The sequence below is a fragment of the Ischnura elegans genome, chromosome 7, assembly GCF_921293095.1.
Source record: "Ischnura elegans chromosome 7, ioIscEleg1.1, whole genome shotgun sequence".
In the NCBI taxonomy this organism is placed as follows: Eukaryota; Metazoa; Arthropoda; class Insecta; order Odonata; family Coenagrionidae; genus Ischnura; species Ischnura elegans.
This window is the reverse complement of record NC_060252.1, coordinates 58,465,187-58,480,014: the sequence shown is the minus strand read 5'-3', so window position 1 is coordinate 58,480,014 and position 14,828 is coordinate 58,465,187. Positions and strand designations below refer to the sequence as shown.

The 14,828-nt window shown below is 36.4% G+C and overlaps 1 protein-coding gene across 1 annotated transcript in view; it reads left to right on the top strand.

Annotated features, from left to right (window-relative positions):
* Window positions 1–14,828, top strand: part of LOC124162007 — a 53,446-nt gene that overhangs the window by 23,038 nt on the left and 15,580 nt on the right. The window contains exons 13-22 of the mRNA XM_046538327.1: window positions 1,755–1,997; window positions 2,075–2,443; window positions 6,290–6,456; window positions 6,548–6,792; window positions 7,234–7,439; window positions 7,664–7,858; window positions 8,315–8,530; window positions 12,331–12,570; window positions 12,723–12,880; window positions 13,190–13,442. Coding sequence (XP_046394283.1) covers window positions 1,755–1,997; window positions 2,075–2,443; window positions 6,290–6,456; window positions 6,548–6,792; window positions 7,234–7,439; window positions 7,664–7,858; window positions 8,315–8,530; window positions 12,331–12,570; window positions 12,723–12,880; window positions 13,190–13,442 — 2,292 coding nt within the window. The remainder of the gene's footprint in view (window positions 1–1,754; window positions 1,998–2,074; window positions 2,444–6,289; window positions 6,457–6,547; window positions 6,793–7,233; window positions 7,440–7,663; window positions 7,859–8,314; window positions 8,531–12,330; window positions 12,571–12,722; window positions 12,881–13,189; window positions 13,443–14,828) is intronic.

Genomic DNA, 14,828 nt, shown 5'->3' with positions numbered 1-14,828 from the left:
AGTGGAAAGGAATACATCTTTACCGATTGACGGACGTCGGAGAACTCTGTTATTACTTACGCAACAATTAATGCCGATCAGCTTAACTAATTCATATTTTACGTGTTTGCTCAGATATTTATACGATGAAACACTGGGAATTTCAAAGCTGCCTCGTATCATATGTCGTAGATATTATATTAAAACATCAACCCGAGTTGATAGATGTAAACAAAAGTCTGCCATGTTCACAGTGAACGACTCGTGATTTCCAGCTCTCTGAAAAGAGCTGAGATCACTCAAAAAGAGCCAAGCAACCAAATTTTTAAAATCTCTCCGAGGAATTACCTTCGATCTTTCCTACTGCATTAAATGCTACAATGTGTTCGGGGGAATATCATGAACATTAATTTCACTTAAATGGAAGCGGTCAAATCCCGAGACTGAAAAGGATGACAAAATACCTCACCCACCCAATGACCCGTTCTCCATGCATTGAACCATGAAGACTAGTATTGGATTGTTGCATACACCCGAAAACCATACAATTTCCGGGCACAATCTTTGTGGAGCGAAAGTGGCGCCGCTCGATTTGTTGCAAGACTTTTGCAAATGATAGTACATTGATTACAAGTATTCAAAGTAAAAAGAAGAAAAATAAAGACATCAAGAATATAAAGGAAAAACTTCAAATATCATGGCAATAGTAACAACTGAAATAAGACAAATTTTAAATAGGAATATAGGTATTACGTTACATAAAAAGGCAAAACAGTCAAGAAACATTGCTTCTCACATATCTTTTGAAGGTGCTTGAAGAGGAAGCAAAAAAGTCAACTCGAGATTCCATTTGCATCTCTAATTGCACGGTATAGTGGCATGTAAAAAGAGTAATTATTCAGTAGATAAGGAACATTAAACAAATTACTCAGTCTGGTATTTACCAAGGATACTCTTAAAGAGAGAAATGATAATAAAGTTGAGCACTTCGTGTAATTGTTCAAAACATAATATAGAAATATAACACCAAATTGTTTTCTTCTACATCAAAGACTATTCAGATTTAGAGTTATCATAGCCAAATCATTAATATATTTAAAGATTCCAGACCACTGTCCTTCATTTTTAAAATTTCTACCAGCCCTTAATTTCTTTTCACTGTATAAAGTTTCTGATGGTCTCTGAAAATTTCCCTTTTGCTGCTAACCTTATTTGTTGTCTGGTTTTTATTTCATGTAGTAATCCAAGTGTGGGAAAAAAGTATTATGTAGTTTTGCAGTTTCTAAGCTAAAAAAAATTAAATGAGCAACTTCTAATTTTCTTTATCATGTCTCCTTCTTTCTTAGGCAAGTTTTAATTAAAGTTTCTGCAGCTCACTATTGCTTTGACTTGAAATTTGTAGATTATGTGGTTGAGTGATGTTTTGAAAGAGTTTCAAATTTCTTCTAGCAATTTTATTAGCAAATATTTCAGTAATTTGCAGAAAACTGTAAAGGTTTCTTCAGAGATTAAATTTTGAGGGAGTTTTGGGTGATCTGTACAATGATTTCTTGATCTATGTTTGATTTTAAAACGTGGGAAGGGGGTGAATACTTGCAATGAAGGGCATGCCACCACAAATCTTATGTGCAAAGTTGGTTAAATTCAGAATGAGCCAAAAACTCAGCCTTTTTTCATTAATATTATATGCATTTACTTGCATGATGATAGGCAAATCACTATCAGATATCACTAATTTGACCTTGTCAAGATAATCGTTATTTCATTCTTTCTAGGAACCATTTCTGTTCTCAATGCTTCAGTAAAGAATTTGGAGGCAGAAACCATCAATAATGTTAATGCTAGCCAATTATTTCATGGCACTGTAAAAGTAGGAGGATATCATGACATTCATGCACCAACTGTGTTGGAAGATGTCAAAGTTTCCAGTATGAGAGTACTTGGGAATTACAATGGCATTGATTTAGAATCTCTTGTCAACTCCACATTAAAAGTTTGTGGTGATCAGGCTTTATATGGTAAGTTTTTCTTATTAATCATGTATAAACTCATTTCATATGATTCTGTATTTTACCACATTTTCTTATTTTACTAGGTGATTGGAGTTTTGAGAAATTGAAATGCGAAAATTTTATTCTGGGACTCATTTCTGGTTATAATCTGGAAGATGATTTTGTGCTAATCAATGGACATATTTATAACATTGATGGAGAACTGGATTTTAGAGCTCCTGTGAAAGTTAAAAGCCTTCAAGTGGTGAATGACTTTAATGGAATCAGTGTCTCTGATGGAGCATTTGATGTTCTCTTACTGAAACCTGAAGAAACCATTGCCATCACCGGTAAAAAGGAATTTGATTCTATTTTTATTGAGTCTGAGCTAACAGTTTCAGAAAGTTTTAATGGCATTGAAACGGAAGAGTGGAATTCTGTGAAAACAGTTCACGATCCAGTTTACTTGAAAGGTAAGCTTAATTATTATGTACTTGTTATCAGTGATGGGGAAAGTAATGAAGAGTGTTGAAGGGCTAATTTTAAATTATATTGGGAAATTTTGTTTCTGAATTAATGCTCATGAAAATGAAAAGACACAGCTTTAGTTTCAACAATCATCAGGGAATTCTGTGAATTTTCCATCTACGGGTAAGGCAGTTTCATCTGTGGCATGTGGTGATAAGCATCCGTTAAGCTATAACCTCTGAGGTAGCTTTGCATTCTGCATGTCATCACTTACTTTATTTTTATACTCAAACTATGGGAAATAAATCTAGGAATCTGTGTATAACTCAAATTTATGAGCAATTAATGATTCCCTGTTCTTGGTCACAGTTTTATTATGCGGCTCCACATTTGCACGTAACTGGAAATTCAGGCTTTATTCAAAGAGAGACTGAAAAAGTTAGCTTGTTCCATGATAGAACAGATGTCTTTTTTCTTCCATGGTAGGCAATTACATTAGAAAAATAATTATGTCATAAGCACCTTAGTTTCACGAACATAAATCTGTAGAGAAGAGAAGACATAGCCAATGAAACTGTATTTTCCGAGTGAAGACCTTCCAACAAGCCAATGATTTTCCCGTAGTGAGTTATGAAAAATGAAGTACTCACGGCTAGATTCTTTGTGCTTGCACACTAAGCTGGGAATTTCTGGTTGTGGTATGCCACCATTGACAACCTTTCTTCTGATGCTCGAACCTTGGTGCCTCAAATAGTTTCCAGAATCTCTTCAATAGGTCAGATGTATCTTGCTGCCATCGTGCAATATCCAGGCTCACAAGTAAGCTTTGACACTTTCACTGAATTTTATCCTCCTAGAGAGCAGTACATAAAAAGTCTTCTCTCGTAAGCTGGCGAGCAATACAATGAACTCAAGGGGGTATCAAAAGTTTATGTCATCTCCTTGATATGAAGTAAACTGAATGACTTGACTAACCTCAAAGTAGCTCAAACCAAGAGGCAAAGTGAAGGCAACCAACGTCGTGGGTCAGTGATTCCTCCTCCTCCTCTTCCTTCCTGTAATTAATTCTGAATAAGCCCTGGACATCTCGTCACCATGCCATGGCTATACGCATGTGATATTGGAGCAGATGCTCATAGCCAGATGCCTCGATGAGAGTGAAAGCCAAAGATGCCCTAGAGTTTTCAAGCAATGGCGAGCGAATCATATTAACTCCTTGACTCCTGATCATTCAAGCCTTTGGATCAGTGTATATGAAGTGGCTAGTTTTTCGAAGTAATTAATTTGGCCTTAAGACAGCCATTGGAATGGATCCAAAAGTGTAGTCCACTGTAGTCATCGAATGTGGGTGGAATCTAGAAGAAATGAATTCTTTTGCATCTAAAAGTTGAGAGGAAAACGACAATGGCTAATTCAAAGGACTGTGCAGTTTATTTCATAATTGGAATTAATTATGTCAACTTAACTTTCGATTCCAGGGTTATGAATCCTTTTTCAGAGGGGAAATTATGCATATAATGCCACCCAGTTTACAAGTAGTCTATGAAGGCAGTCTTGGTTTAACACATTGCGTACGGATGGCGAGAATTCTCGTCATTTTTTTCCCAAATGTTCCGGACGGATGACAAAGATTCTCGTCATTTAGGCACGTGAACCTAAACAATTTTTAAGAGTACAATACGTATTCGTTAGTATGTTTTCAGTTGTTGTTTGTTATTCATAATGAATTGATGCATCAAAATGTTTGATTGGGTAAAGTTATATTCTAAAGATTAGCTTTTTAACCATGTTTCAACCAAAGGCATTACGCCCTAATAGGCACATATTTCCAAATCGGTGTTCCTAAGAATTTGAATACCCCGGTACGTAACGTGTTAAAGTGAATAATTTTCCAATTTTATCCTGGTTGCACTTCAAACAATACTTGAATGAGTAGAGTGTTGCAGATGTTACAGGATTTGAAATTTCTTACTTCTGACCATCATTGGAGCTGGTGACCGACTTTTGAACTCTTGAAATATTTATGTGAAATAGGCTTAGAAACAGGTTTTGATTATGTAATTACTACCATTTTCTTTCTCATCCTCCAGTTATCGCTAACTGAACAGAAAGATAAATTTCACTGTGGTAGCAAGGAGCAATTTGGATCTCGCAACATCAGTATTCTTAGCTCTTTTAATCCAGAGAAAATTCCCTCCCAAAAATTAAATCTTGTCGGTATACTATAAAGCAACCATTGTAATTTTTTTGCTGTTCACAACATTTTTTTTGCATTAAAGTCTAATTTAAGAGTAGGTTTGCCACTTATATTGAAAAATAGACAACATTATGTGATAGACTTTTTTTGGCTGAAAATCGGCACAGATTTAAATTCAGCAAATGTAGGGTATGAAGACAGTCTCCTGGAGCACAGGCAATCCTCGCTGAAGTGTGGTATCAAGAAAGTACGAGCATACTGTGTAAGGGAAGTGTTATTAAAAGGACAGCACCAAGAATGTAGTAGCCATGGCGAATATGCTTCTCAACCTATCGTGTTCTCCCTACTTTCCCCAATCTCAACGTACTCGCAATGACTGACCTGATCCTTCACATGCCTAGGTGACTCAAAAGTTGCAAATTGATGATGTATGTATCAGCATCCCTCTGGGAGATTGTGGTATCAGCATTTTTTCCTGTGCATATAAATATTTTAAAAAGTACGTTAAAACTTAGATTAAATTCTTGAATTTTCCAAATTATGTTCAAATTGACGTTCTCGTATAATCATCCTAAATATTGGGGAAGCGGCATTTCATTAACTTTATAAGATGAATAGACACTGTGGCTGATAATTTAGATAGCTTATTTTTCATTACCCTTTGTTATTCTCATATCCAAGGGGCTCTTTGGCTGGGATGGTGCTGTCAAGTTTTGCTGTATTAGGTACTTAGTCAGTAAGTGAAAGCTTATTATTGCTGGTGTAGCACAAGATTTTATTATTTACTTCAGCACAAATCACAAGATAACATTACGTCAATAGAAAATCACACTAATGTCTCGGCAACTCCCTGTTTGACTGATCAGATACGAGGGTTGAGATTGTCGTCTGGTCAAACTACACCTTGCTCAGTATCAACTGCAGTCTCCAAGGGTCTCACTCCCTCGCAATGCTGGCACCTCACTTGTACATGCCCTTGCTGGTCATTCCAGGAAACTCGGGAAAACAGTGGCACGGCAATACGCACGGATAGGCAAGGCTGCCCCACTGGCATGACCAAATCTCCCTTTCCTTTTTCTCCTCACCATGATAAAAATTTATGTTTAACACCAATACACCTAAGTAATAATGTACAAAGGATACCAATTTTATATTAACAACTTTTTAGCCACCCTGGTTATAAATTTAATAAACTTACCATGCTGAATTTCAATTGGAATAACTTCTCTTGACCAATGAAAATTGCTCAGGAAAGAGGCATAGCTTTTGGTAGTTTTTGGCCTCTTTTAAAAATATGGAGGAGGACTTATCTTTTAAAAAATATTTCTATATAGACTTTCCCATCAAGGATCCAGCACAGCTGTTACAATGCCTTACAATTGTTATCATCTTGGGCTACTTTTTTATGGGGCATACTGACTAACTTAAGATTTTTTTGGTTTTAAACATATGGCTGCAACAAGCATTTCTGAGGGCTATCTTTATCCATGTTACCCACACTTATGGCAGAAAAGGTCCCAAAACATTGAAACCTAAACATTAATAACTTAAAGTGGTTAGAAAGTTAGGAATTAATGCTAAAATAACCATCGTGTGTTACCAGGAATGCTGCTAATGAATTGAATGAAAATGTTACCCTTATTTTGTGTTACAGGAGATGTAGAAATTCATGGTAAAGTTTCTGTCAATGGAAATCTGGTGGCTGATGACATAAGAGATGAAAGTGAAAGCTATTCATTGAAAAAAGTCTTTCTTCATGGAATTAAGTTAAAAGATTCTGTAATTACTGGAAAATCTTTGATTCTCACTGGAGAAGTAAAGGTACTTTGTAGTTTTCTTTTTTGTTTAAGTAATTTTTAAAAGCATATTTTTTGGTCAGTGAACAATTTAACTTCCATAATATCTTCCTCAGGTAGAAAATGTGGAAACGAATAGCATAAATGGACTTCAAATGGAATCGTGGGTAATACAGAATGGAGGGCAAGATATATCTGCCATGAAGGTATTTAGTGATGGGATGAAAGTATTTCAGCCCATTAACAAGATTGGCCTCATTAATGGCATTGATCTAGCTGCATTGGATGGCGATGTGTTGAAGACATATGGAGAGCAGACTGTCAATGGTGTAAAAATTTTCAAAAACTTGGAGGCCCCAAGGTATTTGATCTGTGTGAAACAGCTTTTTATATTGAAGCCAATATCACCTATTTAAATAACCCAATACTTTTATTTAGAAAAATAATGGCTTTGAAATAGCATTAATTTTAAAGTGGTTCATGTAGAAGTGGTGTTTCCATTTGGGATTTGAGGGCACTTTAAAGTTTGAATACCAGTATCACCTCTAACTCCGAGGACTTGTCATTTTGTGTTCATTAAGATGGCTGTAAGTGATTTGAAATGAGTTTGCTCTTTCATATCTTGAAAAGACTGCTTTTTATCCAGCCAATTATAATCTTTTTATGTGGATCAAAATCTTGTAAACATTACTCGAAAACTTTCTTCTGAGTTTCAATATTTGGAGTATTTTTTTATATCATTTGGTCACTTTTCGCCTTTAGTAAAGTTGTAAAAGAAATTGAGTAACATTTTACCTCTCAGGTTTACTGCAGGAGAATGCTTATTCAACGATAAATGGTGTAATGAGTTACTGTTGAATAATGAAGAGCAAAAAGTAAATGGAACTGCCATTATCCATGGCTCAGTTACTGTGATAACTGATATTTTGGTTGGTAATCTGACAGTTGGAGGTAAAGTGGCAGGATATGATTTAGACTTTCTTATAGAAGATACACTTTTTGATTTTGGTAAGTTTTATTCAAATGGAGTGCTAGTAAGATATCTGAAAAATGTCATGGCAGTCAGAAATATTTAAATATGGACCTATGTATTAACATAGAATTATCATTAATTTCACATAGCATAGATTTCCTCTGCAATCTTTTACATCCTGTAGTAGAAAAGTCTACTTCTCCTGTTTCTGAGATAAATCCCTTTTATGTAAATGCTCTTTTGTGCAATTCTTTTTCAGATAAAAGTGGCGAGATAAAAGCAGAGAAAACATTTAAAGGGTCTTTAACAATTGACAATTTAGAAGTTTCTGGGAAAGTTGGAGTTCTTGACATAACAAATCTACTTGATATGCTTTACGCAAAGCAGTTTACTAATGCTGAAGGATCAATAATAATAAGTCAGCCAACATATATCAAGTACATGGAATTCACAGGTGAGAGTATATCAGACAATCATGAGCTTGATTAAAAAAATCCATGGTCAATTTTGTGTGTCTTTGATTTAATAACCAAAGTCTCATCATCAGATATAACGTCTATGTATATTAGTGTGGAGAAAGAAATTAATACAACTCTGTTGCTCAGATGTGTGCTTTTTTAAACTATTGCTAGTTTGAGCTTTTGTTGAATATGCAGTTTATTCCATCCATGTAAAATAGTTCCTGAAATTCAAATTTACAGGGAGGGCTTAGCTCTTATTAATTTTTTAAAATCTTTTTCAATAATATCCTCTTTATAGAATTGTTTAAACTATAGCATCAGCGACAAATTGTAAAACATTCATTTTGGTTCTAAAAATAGTGATAAATCTTTGATGGCAAAAAATTTATTATTAATTTTTGATATTTATTCTGAAAATTTCTTTCAATTGCTGTTTCTGTAATTTTTAGGATGTTTCAACGGAATATCCGTTGAAGATTTTGGCTCATCGTGGCTGCTTAGGACAGGTTTGCAGATTATTGAAGGAGAACAAGTTTTTGAATCTGTAATTGCCAAGCAAAATGTTGCCTTATTATCAGGGGAAGCAAATGATTTGAACATAGAAGAGATGGTTGATAATGCTGCTATGGTGAATGAGAATTGCAGTTTTGGAGATGTGAAATTTGGTAAGTATTGAAATTTTTTTGTGCCACGGAAGAATCTCATACTGCTAGTTTCTCATTCTGTTTTGAATGATTAGCTGTAAATGTTTTATTTGGATACATTTAGGAGAAGTGGACGTAAGGGGGTTCAGTCAATAGTTCCTGAATTTTTATCAGCTGGATTCATATGCATCTTTAACCCTTTTGCTGCTTCAATAGATTTTTCATCGGTTCCATTATTTTGCCTATTATCCAGAAAAAAATGAATTGAATCATTCATTTGACGTCGCTGAATGTCGCCGCACGAGTTTTTTGAAAGTCGTGGAATATCCCCGCATGTCGCAGGCAATAACCATAATGTTTTTTGCGGGTATTCCCGCTTGTAGCAGCGAAAGGGTTAAAACTTTATATGATTCTTATTATATTTGTGAAAAACATAAGTGCTACCTGTTTAAGAATGAAAAATAAAGGGCTTGATGTTCCGTATAATTACACAGTTCAATATACATACATTACACAGTTCTTCTACTCGCCAGCATCAAGCTCAATTCACTTTCCCATTCGTGGGTGTTACCTGAGTGGCAATCCAGTCCACTTCTAAGAGCTTACTCTGTTGTAAAGCATAAAAATTAAAGTGTGAGAACATTTTCAACTACAGCTTACTCCCGATTATCTGGGCTATGGACGGAGAAAGGCGGCACGAATAATCGGAAAACATGAATATAATCCAAACTTACACTTAAATTTGTTGTAATTTTCATCGTAAACGTTCATCAATCTATTATTACTTAACCTTTCCCCTACTAAAGACGTAAATATACGTGTGGACGTTTCTTGACCCGGGAGACAAAAGCTGTATATTTTCGTTGAAGATTTTCTTACACAAGTGAACGAATGTCAAATATAAATACGTTTCCCAGCTATCCCCCTTTTATAATGGTTGCGGGTGTACGATGTCTTTGTTTCGGGACCCAATACTGCGGGGTTTAGGCTTTACCCTCGGAATCAGGGTGCAGGTACCCTGACTCCTCGTCCTTTATTACCCCTCTTTGCGGTAAGGAACCGTAGTCATGCAATTGTTTATCCAGTCAGTTTTCGAAATAAATATTTATTCTTTTCTCAAGAAATATAAACTAAGAATTGAATTCTTTGTCTTTTGAGCAGCGTTTACAATTTTTCAATGAAATTCTACGATAAATATTAACTTATATCTCGAGTTCTGTATAAACATCAACATGGAAATTGTTGCAGCATTAATTGCGTTACTATTGACCTCAGAACTTCATTTAAAATAAGACAATGCTAAAAGAAATGAGGAAATTATTCAAAGTCTGCAATTTACGTGCAAGCAACAATTATCCATGTGCCAAATACATATGTATAAGCAATCCATAAGTTGACAGCAAACCAATGCCACAGGTATGGTCACAAACCCAGAAAGGAGGGAGCACAACTACCCTCAGACTCTGAGATAATGCGGAGTCCTCACTGGGAGGGGTCGAAAAAGGTTGGAGCTGAAAGCGTGTTATTATCCGCGAGACCCTTCTTAACGAATGTCCTCCAAAAATGCTCCATACCACGAGAAAGAAGAGTCTCTTGGGACTCAGTTCAGCAGCCATTCTAAGACGAAAACTCCACCGTCTCGAAAGGGTTAAGCACATTTTATGTTATTTTAGATTGCTTTCCGGAAACATAGCAGCTTTCTTCTCCCTACTGCAATTTTTATCGGCGATAATGTGATTGCACTCGTATTCATACTGCTCTGTGTAATAACTGGTTTCCGAAAACCGTGCATCCGTGGCTGCATGATCACGGATTCAGAAACATGGTTTGTACAAATCCTTCAAAAGCACTGCAGGACCTTGGAAGCTACACTGTCAGGCACCACGCCGTGTATTTGCTTCTGGCACAAGTTGCCCGGGATGCAGATCCGTGATCACAGAGTGCGATCGCGATGCTTGGAAAACAGGAACACAGTACTCCCTTGGTGCCAACTGGTGTGCGATCACCCCATCGCCCAGCAGTAGTCATAGGAAACCAGGGCTTAAGGAAAACTGTCTACGGAAGCAAGAGCCTGGCTATGACTCATGCTATCTCTACTTCCACTTCACTCACTGCCTTCACTTCTACAATTCCCTTCCTCTTCAGCTTGACCTTGAATAATCTAGGCATAAACATGCCAGGAGTGCGACGAAATCTCCGGTTCTTTACATAGATCGTGGAAAATATAGGCGTGTGAACTCGTTCACGGATAATCTGCAACACGGATAAGAATCACCCGGATAATCGGGAGTCTGCTGTGCATAAGAACTCCCCATAACTGAATATGTATAGGTGAATGCCTGACTTCTTAAATCGCCACTCCCCTCCCCTTTCTTACTTTTATATTTCTTCCATTCCCTCTTCACCTTTCCTGCTGCCTAGGGGAGGGGGAACTAGGGATCCCCAAAAGATCTTATAAGTGTTCTTGAATATTTAAGTTGGGCCTTTTATTGGCTAAAGTGGGGTGGTCTGAATACAAGAACTGTCATAATACCAACTAAAGTTTGAAAGGATAATTTTTCGGCTGGGCATCCGTGATTTTTTGGTTCAGCAGATTCAACAAGGAGGTAAGGGCTGTTGCCCAAATTTTATGAGAAAAGGCTATCAAAGTGTGATCTTCTGGCCTAAAATGACTTCTGGAAATTAGCCTAGACTGTACTCTTTTTTTCTTTTATTGATCTACATTGTGCAATATTTAATCTAAGTTCAATTTTAGCGTGTAATCCAATCTGACTAAATTGTTTAGAAATACACCAACTCACCCTTATCTGTTCATTCCTATGATACGCCTTTCCATAATGTGTGAAGAAAGCATAAGTCTGTGACCGTATGTATGTCATGTACATATGTTACTCTATGGTCATATGTATACATATTGACTTATCAACTTGTATGACTTTTTTTGTAATTCTTAAAATGTAATCCTCATTATTAGATTGGAGGCATACAGAAATTAGTTTGAGGTGCAGAATAAGAATCAGATCACCGGTGAGCAGTGGCGTATCTATGCAGGGTTCCCACTCTAACTAAATTATAAAATTCACTGTTTTTTCCAGGTTTTCACAGTCTTAATGTCGTCAAATTCACGGTCTGGTGATAAGCCATTTCAGGCAGAAATTTTGACCACGTAACAATCACCGGTTGCACGTTGCGTTAAAATTTAATAAACCCGGCATACGCTGTGAATGCAAACGCAGCAATGAAAGTGCTCTCTCTCATGACGTCACCAATTGATATCAAAATTCAGGTCCGGACTAAAGGTTGTGAGTGGGAAAATGGAGGCAGCAGGGTGGTAGAGAAGTGAAGAAGTGCCAGATTTTTTGCCAGAGTTAATGAACACTTTAGTTTACCGGTCTTCCAATCGCAGGCTCAAGATTGTGTCGTAATAGCACACGACTCAATAATTACACTTCGAATACACATGTGGAGATAAATGCGTGGACAGTGTCTGCGCATGACTGGCCTTGAAACATGATTGACACATCGATTTTTCTTTTGATCTGTCAATCGTAGTTCTAAAACCGAGTTTGAGAGTTTTTTAAGTTTTTATGATGAAATTCACGGTTTTAAGGTTTTCCCTGCTGTGGGGGCTATAACCCCTCCCATGGGTATCCAGTTTACACTAGATAGATTTTTTAAATTTTTTCCGACTCCTCACTACTGCTATAATTTTAAACCCCACTTAACCCTCCCTTGTCCCTATCCTGAATCCATCACTGCTGGTGAGAATACCTCTTGTGCACTTAACACACATGTTGAGCATTGAGTATTTTTTCCTCCAGGTAAAGTCAAAACAGACTCTCTGCAGTTGGATGGATTAATTCAAGGCCTGAAGTTTCCTGAAGACATAGTGTTTGGAGATGAAGAGACTATTGAAATAAATGGAAATAAAGCATTCAAGTCAAAACTTGTGGTGGAGGGGACCATGTCAGTGAAAGGGATTGAAGGCCTGAATAGTTTTGAAAAAATGTGTGAACTTTTCAAGAAAGACAAACCATCTGATGTGGCACTAACAGTTGAGGGTGAGAATACTTGAATTATGGTTTATAACATGGAAGTCTCACGTTTTCTGCTTTCCATAGAAAATGTTTGTTTATACTATGCTTTTCAGTACAAAATTATTGATGCATTAATTGAATTGAATTCCTAAATTAGTAGTCATTGTTCTTCTCAGGAAATATAAACATGGATAATGAGCCATCTGTGAAAAATGTTAATAATAAAAATTTGGATGCCATTATATCTGAGATATGGATGGCTGATAGAGATACAGAATTGAGAGGCTATAAGGACTTCACTAACATGATTTTCAATGGTGAAGTTGAAGTGGAGGTAAGAGGTTGACTTGAATGCCTTTAAAAGGCAACCTTGGTCCTATTGTAAATATTTTAGTATTAAAGGATATCAATTCATATTCATTGACTGTAATTCGGGAACATTGATGTGCTACGGCACCTCAAGATTATCAATCTTTAGGCTTGACGAACCTTGGTACGTACGTACGTTCAGTATTTGATCAGCTGTATTGTCTTCTTGGCATCTAAAAACCTTTACCTCAATTTTGCATGCATAGATTAAATTTTAAACCTCAAAGATGCAAATCTTTTTTGTAATGTTGGATATTTTTTAAATCGTTTTTAGGGTCTTGTCGATGGAATAAATATAAAATCCTTGCCCCAAAGATATCTCAGCAAGAGCAAGGAACAAATCATTAATGGAGCAGCAATATTTCCTCGTGGGATAGTTTTTGAGAAGATATTGACAGCACCCAAAGCTTATGTGGAGGGTCTTGTTGCCGGCATTGATCTGGTGGACTTCACTTCGGCTGTCCTCTTGAGCGGACCTGACCAAACTTTCACCGGCAGACCAAAATTTGAAGAGATAATTTCTGGAGGTATTTATATATAATCACCATTTTTCAACATAGCACTAGAACTGTGATCAACATTGTTTATTGAGGAAAGTAGTTCTGTGCACAATTGTTGAAATAGTTGGACATGATTAAATCAAAATACTGTGATGTATTGCACGTTAAGCAAATATGGAAACATCTCTTGTTGACTGTGTTTATGAACTTGCATTCTACTACCTCTGCAGAAATTTTTCAAGTGAGGCTGGTATTAAAAACTTTTTTCACATATGTACTTCATTTGACATCAGTGGGGCATTTGCTTAAAACTGTTTTCCACTGAAAATGGGCTGACAGCAACTGATACACATAAACTTTGTCTGTTGACAAACTCATGCGTACTGACAGAACAATTTGTTGTGCAAGAATGTATAATCCCATGAAAATCTCAGGATGCGATATGATTGTAATATTTTATTGTGTCAGTGGTCAGAGATATGTATATCAGAGCTGTTTACAATTGCTCGTGCCCTCTGCATCATATTAGTTGGCTCCGAGGAAGTCCAATGTCCTTAAATTATGTATTCTATCACTACCAAAAACTACAGACCTATGTATTTCCTAATAAAATTTTATGCCCGAGGTTCTCATCACCATTCCCAGAAAATTGATCTGAAAATTAATCTATGTTAAGAAGCTTTATCTCCTTTCCATGTTTTCCATATTGCATGCATTATTGCCAATTTGCATAGAAAGTATGATTCCTAAGTACAGTAAACTTGTTATTATGAAGGTCACGGAACCGAAAAACCAGAAATTCATAATAATGAACTTCGTAAGAGTGTTTCTGTCAGGAATCATTGCAAAAATAACATACTTTGCCAAAATTCCTTGTCTCTTCAATCCCTCATACTCATACTCGCACTGCAGAATAGCTTTTGAGTATGATATATGTGATTAAATTACACACAAATACAGTAAGTCTTCGACACACAAACAAGATGCATCCCAAGAACTTGTTCATAAGTTGGTAAACCTATGCAAGGCATCGAAAGGTGTAGTCATTCTGCAGAATGCAACACTGCATTACAATTTTGCATTAACTCAAGATTGTGACGAACTGATCTAGCTTCACATGCGATGTGGATGGAGCTGAATAAAATGTGCTGTGTGCAGGAAGTACGGGCAAAACGCTGAACAGTTACTGACTTCACGATTGATGTAATAAACACTTCATTCAGATGGTGCCCAAAGAGAACTTAATGTAGCACAATGATTATGATGTAGCTCAGTGTATATCCATCTTTAAAAATGCTGTTAGTGTGCCATAAAACGCCGTTGCTTACCTTCCCTCCATTAGTTCAATCACCGTGCCGTAGTTGTGTGTTTTGCTTCGTATTTGTTATGACAGCTCTCCACTTAAAAGTACTT